The sequence below is a fragment of the Echinops telfairi genome, unplaced genomic scaffold (assembly GCF_000313985.2).
Source record: "Echinops telfairi isolate 266 unplaced genomic scaffold, ASM31398v2 ScPeMD7_3;HRSCAF=10, whole genome shotgun sequence".
NCBI classification, from domain to species: Eukaryota; Metazoa; Chordata; class Mammalia; order Afrosoricida; family Tenrecidae; genus Echinops; species Echinops telfairi.
Window position 1 is genome coordinate 22116147 of NW_022103899.1, and position 12143 is coordinate 22128289.

At 44.0% G+C, this 12143-nt stretch overlaps 2 protein-coding genes across 3 annotated transcripts in view; one reads left to right on the forward strand and one right to left on the reverse strand.

Moving 5' to 3' along the window:
* The window catches only part of HECW2 (HECT, C2 and WW domain containing E3 ubiquitin protein ligase 2), a 457170-nt gene that overhangs the window by 444246 nt on the left and 781 nt on the right, over nt 1-12143 (reverse strand). The window lies entirely within an intron of this gene.
* Nucleotides 11796-12143, forward strand: part of CCDC150 (coiled-coil domain containing 150) — a 119919-nt gene continuing 119571 nt past the window's right edge. Inside the window, exon 1 of the mRNA XM_004701508.2 lies at nt 11796-12126. Within this exon, the coding sequence (XP_004701565.2) occupies nt 11796-12126 (331 nt within the window). The remainder of the gene's footprint in view (nt 12127-12143) is intronic.

Below are 12143 nucleotides of genomic sequence, written 5' to 3' on the forward strand. Positions count from 1 at the left end.
TTTATTTTTTCTTTTAAAAAAATCATTTTATTTGGGGCTCATACAACTGTTATCCCAATCCATACACACATCAATTGTGTAAAGCGCATTTGTACATCGTTTCTCAAAACATTTTCTGTCCATTTAAACCCCCGAACCAGGCTATTTTCAATTGCCTCCTAGTCATGCAAAAGTTGGACACTGAATAAGGAAGACTGAAGCAGAATTGATGCGTTTGAATTATGGTGCTGGAGAAGAAAACTGAAAATACTATGAACAACCAAAGGAACAAACAAATCTATGGAGAAGACGCACAATCAGAATGTTCCGCAGAGGAAAGATGGTGAAACTTCATCTCAGCTACTTTGGGCCTGTTGTCAGAAAAGACCAGCCCTGGCGTAGGGCATCCTGCTGGTAAAGCAGAGGGGTAGAGAAAAAGGGAAAGGCCTTCCACAAAATGGATTGATACCACGGCTGCAACAATGGGCTCAAGAACAGGACCCACGGGGAGGATGGCACAGGGCAGGGCAGTGTGGTGTTCTGTTGTACACAGGTTCCCTGTGAGTCAGAACAAACTCGACAGCCCCTAACAACAACAGGCTAAACAAGGGCGATGGATATCATGGCCGGAGCGTTTTGAGTATCAAGTCCATTTGTCTGAAATCAAGCCAACGCAAAAGCATAAGAAGCATCATCTCCAATATTCATAGTTGTCTACCTCCTCTGCAAGCCTGTCACCCAGTGGTTTACACATGTACACATGTCCCCTGTCCCCACCAAAACATATTGGGTCAAAGTTTAATTACTTTGAGATTTTATACTCCCAATGGAAGACAATATGCTTATGATTTAATGGTCTGTCCATTCCTGGGGATATTACATCATTAATCCTTTATGGTCCACATGGAATTCCACTCTTTTGCTAATCTTAGACTTAGTCCTAGTCTAAGATGGTGGTAGACTATTTCATTTATTATCAACTCTTCCTTCTGTTCACTGTGAGCTGACATCAGTGTCATGAAGAAACGCTTTTAATCTTGCACCACAGATAAAATCTTGCGTGAGCACCTGCCCCTGAGCAATTCTCACGTCCCAGGGTGGAGGATCAGTCTTAGCCTTTGCACATCACACTCAATTTGACTGCAATCACAGTGAGCACCATTTACTTTAGTATTTCCTCGGGATTCAAAGGCACTACATCTGTGTGAATTGAACAGCATGTACATTGGCTTTCCTAGAGCCACCACGTTCTTAGAGTATGTGTGTGACACATGCTCTGTCTGTCCTGAGCAACTTCTCCACACTCAATAATGGTTAACCGAAAAAGGACTTCACTTGCAGCATGGCTGTTCGGTGATAAACGAACAAAGCATCACCAAGCACGCCTCCCTGAACATAGGCCAAAAGCTGACTCATTCTCTGCATGACATCGGTGACATGTCTGCTCGCAAGCACTTGATGGGAATCGTTCTTCCACACTCTACTCCACCAATCACATGCAGCTGCCAACAGTGTCATTTGACAATGGAATTTTTGTAAACAGCTTTCTGGTTTCTCTCTAAGGATAACGTTTGTCTTTAACTGTCCAGCTGACTTTCCGAGTATCTCTTCAAAACTATAGCTCGGACTTATTTTTGCTACAAGGACTCTTTAATGGTGCTACTGAAGTTTTGGTCTCTTGCTCACCTTTAGCAATACAATGCAATCGTTTGGTAAGGAAAGCTGGACTGTGTACGTGTCCGGGGTAATGTCAACAGTGGAACAGAGAAGCCACTGTGCTTTGTTTGAAAATGACACAAAAACACCCATGGCTTCGTGCCACTATTGGACAGTTTTATAACAGGCAACAGCCGGGAGTTAGGAGCAAAAGGACGGCACATCCGATTAAAAACAGATTGAGACAGTCCTCGTCGTACTTCCAATTGCACTTTTCACTTTCAACTAGTGCTTGAAGCCTTGACTTACAGATTTCCTTTATCTATACCAGCGGTTCTCAACCTGTGGGTCGCGACCCCTTTGGGGGTCAAATGACCCTTTCACAGGGGTCGCCCAATTCATAACAGTAGCAAAATTGGAATTATAAAGTAGCAATGAAAGTAATTTTATGATGGAGGGGGGGTGTCACCACAACAGGAGGAACTGTATGAAAGGGTCGTGGCATTAGGAAGGTTGAGAACCATATCTAGACACATAGAAGTTCACATTTCACATTTTCAGAGAGATGTCATTCCCCATGATGACATTAAGAACCATAGCATTTATATTACTGTTTTGGTACTTCAGTGAACCATTTTTTTAATCATTTTATTGGAAGCTCTTACAGATATTATAACAATACATAATTCAATTACATCAAGCATAATTGTACAATTGCTGCCATCATCATTTTCAAAATATTTTCCTTCTTCTTGAACTCTTTGATATCAGCTCCCCTTTATCCCCTCCATCCCCCATCCTCCCTCCCCGAAACCCTTATTATTTTTCCCCCCATATACCATCCAATGCATCCATTCACCTACTATTCTGTTATTCTTTCCACTTCAATGGGGCTATACAGTCATCATGGCTGTCGGTCAGTGAACGATTTCAGAGCCACTGATCGATGCATGTGAACTGAGTATAAGGCTTAAAAATGGTTCACAATTATAGAATACTTGATGTGATTGAACTATGAAATGGTATGATAAATGTATTAGCTCCCAATAAAATGATTTTGAAAGAAAAAAAAGACGTAAAAATGGAAACAGCCATTGGATACGTAATTCTGCAGTAGTGATGGTCTGGGAGTTGATGCTTGGACAAACACAGAAACCAACAGGTGTAGAAAGAGAGTGGGAGCATACCCACAAATACGTACAGATTTAGCACAGGTTATCTGTATATGTGTTAGAGGATATTTATAGATGTGTATTAACTTTTGCTGCAAATATACCCAGAAATGTGGTGGAACGTACAAGGGACAGAGTTACAAAACCTTCCTAAATAGAGCCAAGCACCTTGAGGGAATGAGTCGCTGGGCCCAGGGGGCTCAGAATGATTATCTCAGGGGACACCAACATCAACTGGCATAACTTAGCTCATGAAGGCAATGTTCTACCACCTACTTTGGTGAGTAGAAACTGGGATCCTAAAAAACTAGAGTCTTAAATGGGTCTTAAAAGCCATCCTGGGTGAAACACTTAGTCTCTCCCCATCTGGAGAAGAGAAGAGTAAATAAATCAAAAGACACATGGAACCCATCCAATGTGCTGCCGAACCACACAAGCAAGAGTCTCCACAATGCTGCACCAGAAGTAGATGATGCCCAACTACCACCATTCACTGCTCTGAAAAGGATCGCATTCACGGTTCCTGATTAGAGAGGGAGACAAATGTGGCACAGACTCAAAATCACTTAAAAGTCAAGATGTAAAAAAAAAAAAAAAAAAGTCAAGCTGTATGATGGTCAACTGGAGACTGGTAGAACCCCCAACACTATGGCTACTCGTCATCCCTTAGGGCTAGACCTGTTCTCACGCTCAGCTTAGCCATTTAGGATCCAAAGGGCAGCATTTCCACAAGGAGATGGGGTTAAGATGTGGAATGAAAACAGGGCCACAGGGAAGAAGCGGAAGGGTACACAGCGAGGACTGAAATGGACGAGTCGAAATAAAACGTAAAACGGATGATCTGCTCTGTAACCCTTTATCTGATTCACAATAAAAAGTTCATTAAAATGGCAACAACAAAACATACTGTTTTAACACATCAATAAACAAATGACTTAAAAATTACATTAATCTTGATGAGGTGCATTGTTCACAAAACGCAAGCTAGATTCACTGATCAGGGTCATCTTTGCTATAAAATGTGATTATTTAAAATGACGACAGTGCATCTTAAGGACATGACAGGATTTTTACTGAAGTCATGCTTGGTCTCATATCTCAAGGCCCTGCCTGTTCTGCCACACCAGTTCTCTAATCTCATATCTATCTTGCTCTTGATTACTCCACTCCTACAGTGCCGGTCTTCTTGTGAATCTTTGAGCAGACTCCAACATATCCCCATCTTTCGTCCTTTGTCTCAGCGGTCCCTTCTGTGTGGAATATTCCCTCAGATATCTACATAAGACTCATTGACTCACCCCCTTCTAGGTCTTTAGCTAATGTTTCTTTCTTCATGAGGACTACTCTAACCACACTGATCTGATCCTACTTTTAATTTTTTTTCAAAGTACCACATACTTACTTATTTACTTATTTATTTATCTGTAAGATTATTTTATTGGGGTCTCTTACAGCTCTTATAACATTCATCAATTGTATCAAGCACATTTGTAGATATATTGCCATCACCATTTTCAAAACATTATCTCTCTACTTGAGCCCTTGGTATCAGCTCCTCTTTTTTCTCTCCTCCCCCACCCTCTCACCCTTGTGACCCTGTGATAAATTATAAATTATTATTTTCATATAGTACACCGTCCGCTGTCTGCCTTCTCTCACGTTCTGTTGTTCATCCCCCATTACTTTTCCTGGTTATCCTATTGTACTATGTATTCCAAAGGACTCACTTGCATGCAGTACAATTTACTGCCCCGATTAGCTTATTATCTATCTCCCATCCCTGGTTCCCTATAGACAGAAAACTCCACAAGGGTAAAGGACCTTTATTTTGTTCCCTGGTTTATCCCTAGCACCTATATCAGACAGTGAGTCACGGAAGTTGCTTAATAAGTATCACTTATCAGTGGAGCCATAATCAATTGTAACACCTACTGGGCAGCATTCCAAGTACACCATTTAAAACAGGTGAATGAGTGAATGAATGAATGAGTGATTTTTCTTGTTTTTACATTGCTCTCTAAGCACCAAACTGTCTATGGGTCTTGCTTTGAGAATTAAGGAGAAATTGGTGAGCCATCAAAGGTTTTTTTGTTTTGTTTTGTTTTTGGCCATCAAAGGTTTTTAAGAAAGAAAATAATGCCAACAAATTGGTATTTAAAGCATTTAAAATCAGGAAATCAGAAGATGATTTAAAGTTTTGACATGCTGGATACAAAAGGTTTACTTAAGAAGTCAATCCATGAAAGAGGTGATAAAAAGATAAATTTTTCATCTGATTAGACTGCCTTATGTGGTTTATTTCACGTATGTCATCCTATAATACGGACACATAGAGGCATGTGATGACTGTTGGTGTATACATATACAAATGCATATATATGTGCCTATATACATACAAATATATGTTGAATAAAATTAGAAGAAACTAAGGGCATTTTTTTAACATATGCATATTTTCATATAAAAAATAATGATGTTACGTGACTATACGTCCCAGTTTTCCAGGGTTAGGCCCAGGGTATGCTTGTTGAAGTCTTATCCTTTCTAGCTGATGACCCTTTTTACTCTTGAAAGAATCTAGGTTTGACAATTTCAAGTTTTCTTGGAATCTAGACTTTCTGGGACCACCAAGGCTAGATGGCACACATACACATGGCTCTGAGCTCATCTTTAAATTTTAACAAACACTGCCTCTTGAGATCATTTATAAATCAAACAATATTTCAACTTAGTGAGAAAAAAAGGAAAAGAGTCTGCCTTGCACATCATGCTTTTATCAAGAATTAGCTATGTGGGATCAAAGTGACCGCAGCAGGGCAAAGGGTCAGACGAGATGACGGGCGGTGCGTTGGTGATCACAGTGGTGGAATCATTTTGAAAAGGTGCGTGAGAATGGCTGCATAACCTGAAGCGCATAACCGACGTCACTGGAGTGCACCTGTGAAAACTGTTGAATGGGTGAATCAGTGGTGAAGAAACACAAGTGTCTCCTTATTCAGGCATGTTTGGGGAGCTTCAGTGGAGCCATAATCAATTGTAACACCTACTGGTCAGCACTCCAAGTACACCATTTAAAACAGGTCTTTCTGAGAAGAGAAGTACAGTAACTTGCAGAAATAAGTGCTGCAATCCTCATATAGAGAGTTTTGGTACAGGAACAAAATGCTCACCAGATCAACGGCACAATCCCAAACCCTAGTGGGAATTTTCACCTAAGGAACAAACACACCAAGTGCTCCTTCGACGCAAGCCCTCTCTTTGAAAAAGCAGAGGCCCACATCCAAGCCTGAAGTCAGAAGAGTCCACAGAAAACAAAGGCCCTCCTCTTTTCCCTGGGGCCCGAGAGCTGGGAAACGACGAGAATGTACAGTCAGGTCTTCACAACAGTGCTTGTGTTCTGGACTCATGAAACTAGCATTCATATCAGCAAGACCCACGTCTCCGTCCGGTCTGCAGGCTCACTGTGTGGAGGCGGCTCTCCCAAATCACAAGCGTTGTCCCCACGTGTGTCAGTCTCAGGTGAATGTTGTTCTTGTGGTTACTCTTGCTGTTGGGTGCTGTGGCGTCAATTCCAGCTAACAGCAACCCCCTGGGCCAGAGCAGAACTGCCCTATAGAGCTGTCTAAGCTGCAAGCATCATAGAAGCAGACCTCCCCAGCCAAACTTCCAGGTAGCAATCAAGCACTTAACTGTTGCACCACTAGAGTAAGTACTACTTCCTGCTGTTCTTGAAGACACCGCTATACGTGGACACCACTGACTTAAGGATAAGACTTTATTTCCTGTATGCGGAAATAGTGAACAAGCAATTACGATTGATGGGTCTTCCATCATCTGACTATTCCCATGCATTTTCCTTGCTTCCTGGTTTAAATTTTTCTTATCCTTCTTACCTCTGCATTTAACGAATAAAAGCCTAAAATAAAGCAATACATGAAATATAACATCAGGAGAAGGGTGGTGAAGAAAATAGTAAAAATTTCTAAGTACAGGGGTACTTTATCATCCAAACAGAGTACATTTAAATGTGAAAGGAGACCCTTTGATACTAAGATAGGTCAAGAGCAGTGAACTGCAGCTCAGATCTATGAAAGAAAAGCACTGGTGAAGTAGGAACACCTTAGAGCAGCGGTTCTCAACCTGGGGGTCAAACGACCCTTTCCCAGGGGTCACCCGGTTCAAAACAGTAGCAAAATTACAGTGAGGAAGGAGCAATGAAAATAATTGTATGGTTGTGGGGGGTCAACACAACATGAGGAAGGTTGCGCCCCGCTGGGTAGGAGGTGTGAGGGCAGGAACACCAGGGAGTGGGAAGGGGAAGGTGGCACTGAGGGGATACCAGGAAAGGAGATGTAGCAAAACGTGGATGAATGGTTGAATGCAAACACGATCACCCAATTCACAATAAAAAGTTTTTTAAAAATAGAGAAGTCATAAACTGGGCCCGTCACAGGTAAGCCAAGAGCTCCAGTTGGCTCACATCCCTTCGAATTCTTTGCTCACACCTTTATTCGAGATGTGTCCCTCGACCTTAGGCCCACAGAGTGGATTGTAACATTCTGAGGAAGTTGAGTCTAAGTAAACAAATGAAATAAACTCAAAAGTTCACTGCCATTGGGTCAATTCTGACTCATGGCAACCCTACAGGACCAGGTAGAAGTGCCTCTGTGGGTTTCCGAGTCTAAAACTGTATGGGAGTAGAGAGCCTCGCCTTTCTCCCTCGGAGCTGGCTGGTGCTTTCCAACCTCTGACCTCTCAGCTAGCAGCCCCGCGTGTCATCACCAGGTCATCAGGGCTCCTATACGAGGGAAGCATGGGGGAGGGAGGGGCTGGGGAAAGATGCACTCTTCCTATTAGGAAGCAACTTCTGGCAGCTGCCTCTCTTAAAAATTCCAAACCAAGTCCTCTGCCATCAAGTGGATTCTGGCTCATAGCAACCCGAAGAGGGTTTCCCAAGCTAAATCTTTATGGGAACAGTCTAACCTTTCTCCTAGGGCAGTGGTTCTCAACTTTCCTCATGCCGCGACCCTTTATACAGTTCCTCATGTTGTGGTGACCCCAACCATAAAATTATTTTCGTTGCTACTTCATAACTTGTTTTGCTACTGTGATGAATCGGGCGACCCCTCTGAAAGGGTCATTCGACCCCCAAAAGGGTCGCAACCCACAGGTTGAGAACCCACGGTCCTTGGAAAAGGCTAATGGATGTGAACCACCGACTACCAGAACTACTTCTGTTAAATCAACCAAACTTCACATACAGTCCTCTTTCTTCCAGACCTACAGCTAGTATTTGACAAGGGAGCTAAAAGATGCCAACTCAACAATGACATTCCCTACTGAATATGTATTGCATATGTCGTTCCACCCCACGCCCCACAAAAGCATGTGGCACAAAGCACTAGACTGTGGACCGAGGCTGGGCCCACAGCAAGCCCTCGACAAGGAGTCTCTAGTTCCTCAGAAAGGCCTTCTTCACAATGAAGACAGCAACCTGCCGTGCGGATGCAGATATCCACCATGGAGCTAGCAAGTATTTCCGATGTTAGAGCCTCTCCTTGGTGCCAGGGCAGACACTGAAAAAGGACAGAACCCAAGAGCCAGCTCTCCCGCCAAGTGCTTCCATCCACTAGAGAAGTCTGTAGCGTCTGCCCACAAGCACAACAACAACTTGGTTTCTCTGCCTCTGGCTAAGAACAGTGCGAGCTTGGGAACGCGGAAGTTTCTCTCCCGACGTGGCTGGTGCTTGCTCCTTATGTCATGGCTCTTATTCAGCGGGATCAAACATTGATCATGTCCTCCATGCAGGTTAGTCCTTGTGTCCCATGAGTACTGCTTTTTTGGAATATTTTCTCTCACATCAATCAAGACGGTTCCTACCAAAAGCACACTGCAAAGAAGGAAGACCAATTTTGTACCATGTTTGCAATCTACAGTGCTTAAATTATCTGCCACGGTGGTGGGAAATGGCTTGTTTCAAGTATTCATAATGACTCTGATTGCCTCACCAGCTTTCATAAGGATTCATGGTCCAAGGCTACCACAGCTGTAGGCATGATAGTGCAAATATCTTCCTCTGTTAGACCATCACTGTCAATAATGAGAGTCCGGAGAATTATGCTGGGGGTCAGGGAACTACTTGTTAGGGAGCTGGCAGGAGAACCCTCAGTACACAGAAGGTCGACTAAGTCCTTCCAGCTCTGAGGACTTACTCTGTAAGAACTAACAAAACAAACTCGCTGCCATCAAGTGGTGCAGACTCACGGCGACACTGTAGGACAGAGTAGAACTGCCCCCTGGATTTCCAGGATTAAATCTTGACAAGAGTAGAAAGGCTGAGAGCATAACCCACTACATCACCAGGGGTCCTTAGAAAAAAGCCAAGAAATTTACAACTTTTTCTTTCACTTAAGTGTAAGGACAACTCTAAGTTCAAAGACATTTTTGTTAACATGCCTACCTAAACTGCCTCACAACTAAGGCCAGCCTGCCACACTCACAGTCACAACTAATGGCCGAACGATGTTTCAACTGCTCAGAAAAGGAATGTGGTGAAGCGGTTATCACTTGGCCTGGCTCTTCTGGGGCTGGTGTCAGAACAGCATGAAGAATGGAGGGTGGAAGCACGTCTGACCTCTGCCTGTGGCAAGATCAGAAGTGGTGCCCATGCCACGCTCCTGAAGGAAGAAATTAAATGTGCTGCTTGAAGTATAAGGCGATGATGACTTTGGGACTTCCTTGACAATGACTTTGACCTCTTTGGGGAGGTCAAAGTTGTCTTTCCATCCTCAGTCCTACCTTATCAAACCTCCGAAGTGGATGCTTTCTGAGGAATACTATGACTCTGTATGACTGGCTTCTCTGTCAGTTCCAGATGCCATCTGCCTCCCACTCTCTATAAACAATCCCTGCGGGATCTTCTGATGACCAAACAGATGAAGTGTCACACTCCTGATAATACCCGCAAAGAATCCCTGGTGGCATAGTGGGTTGCACATGGGACTACTAACTGCAAAGGCAGCGATTCGAATCTACCAGCCACTCGAGAAAGAAGAGGCTTTCTGCTCCTGTGACTGACAGCCTTGGAAACCCTTCATTGGCAGTTCTACTCCTGTTCTACAGAGGGTCACTGTGAGTCCCCCGGGGAGTCCACTCATCGGCAGTAAGTTTGACTTGAACCTTTGGAATCATACCCCAAGTAGCCCTGGTGGTGTGGGTGACACATTGCCCTGCTAACCGCAAGGTTGGCCGTTCAAACCCACCAGCCGCGCCACAGGAGAAAGATGATGCTTTTTGTAAAGATTTTATGGATTTAGATATCCTAAGGAGCAATTCTGCTCTGTCCTATATGGTCCTATAGGGTCACTATAAGTAAGAATCAACTCGATGCCACTGGATGGGTCAATAAGTGATCTTTGTTTATAAGGACTGTCGGTGTCATTTGAATGATGCCCTCCCCAGTGGCTTCACTAAGGGAGGTGCAGATGGAAGCAAGTGAGCTCAGGAGTGACACAGAAATGGCTCAATAAGGTTTTTGTGTAGTATTTCAATAGAATTTTTTATATAAAAATTTCAAGGTAGATATAACAACAAAAAATTTTTTCTCAAGTATCTACAGACATATCTCAATATACCTACAAGCCTAAAACTATGCCAATTTCTGTTTTGAACCTTCTCACATGCTCAGATCCAGCGGTTCCCAACTGTGGGTCCCAACCCCTTTGGGGGTCGAATGACCCTTTCACAGGGGTTTCCCAAGTCACAACAGTAAAAAAATTACAGTTATGAAGTAGCAACAAAAATAATTTAATGGTTGAGGGATCACCACAACATAAGGAGCTGTATGAAAGGGTGGTGACATGAGGAAGGTTGAGAACCACTGCTCTGATCAGAGCTCTCATGGTCACCCAGTACAAGGACATCTTAATCACATGGTTTCACACGTGCTGCATACACTACAAGCACGAGCTACTAATTTCACTGCTGTCAGTGCGTTTATAGTCACTGATTCTGTTGAGTGTGTGAGTGTGTGTGTGTGTGTGTGTTTTCTAGCTACAATATGGTAGTGATTAGATTTTGTGAACCTCTATCAAAAACTTTTGAGAATGCATTATTAACAAAAGGGAAATGAGACATACCCTAACAGGGTTTTGCTCACTTACTAATTATGTTATTAAGTGATTCGATATAGAAAGATTTTATAATTTTGTTGGTGCTGTGCATCTACTATGGGAAATATATCTAAGCAACATACTACAATATTTATGACATCTTACCGTAGATTAAACTTGATAATCAATATGGCAATGCATTCTGTATGGTCTGGTACAGGAGGTGGGGGGTGACACTATGAGTGACTGCACTAGGTGACACCACCCTCAGTGACATCACTGAGCCTCCTTTAGGACATACAGCCATCTGTTGGGAGGAGAGAGATTGGAGGACGGAAAAGAAGAAGAAGGGGGAAAAAACTTCTCTCTAGGCAACAGAAGCAATGAGCCCTTGGGGGAATAAGAGAACTGGTAAAAAGAAAATCTTATCTGTAAGACAAATGGACAAAGGGACACATGAAGTGTCATCAGGTCAAATTAAGGAATGCATTCATTATTTTAAATTATGTAGTTGCTTCTAAATGACAAATTATAGAAAACGATTCTTTTTAAAAGGAGACGTTTCACACTCAGGCCATAAATTCAAAGGCCTCTTGCTTGTAGGACAATTAAGCAGATTCCAGACCCAGGAAGGCTGACCACTCCCTGAAGTTTGCCTTCAGTCCACTCCATCATAATGATCGCTGGTGGGGTCCTACTTGAAGTTTACTACCTATTGACCCTTCTAACTCTACCTGGGCGCTCTCTGCATTAACGCCGAAGACTTCCAACTCTGCAAGAAATGAACGCGCCCGGAAAGATGTTCTTAAAACAATAACAGCAGCCACAGCAAAAACAAGGCAACACCACCTGAGCTCTGCTCACAGAGGCGCTGGGCATGCGAGAGCAGACCTCTGCAGTCGCGCGTCCTCCCTCGGAAAAGCATTCACCTCCACATCTGCAGCCCCAGGTGCCGCCAGGCCCCGCGCCCGGCGGAGAAGGTCCCCCGCGCGTCCGAAAGGCAACAGGAAGCGCAACGCCTCTCCTCCCTGAGGGATGCTCCCAAGCACGCCCCGAAGTCCCGGCTCGGCGGGGTCCCGGAGCCGCCAACCCTGTCCCGGCGGCTCTCACCCGCGTTTCGGGGCAGCGGAAACCGAGCTCTCCAAGGCAGGACCGCGCCGGGGCGCGCGAGAGGGCGCCCGACCGAGCCGCCGCGGGGCCGCGGTCCCGTACCTGCGGCGCCGCG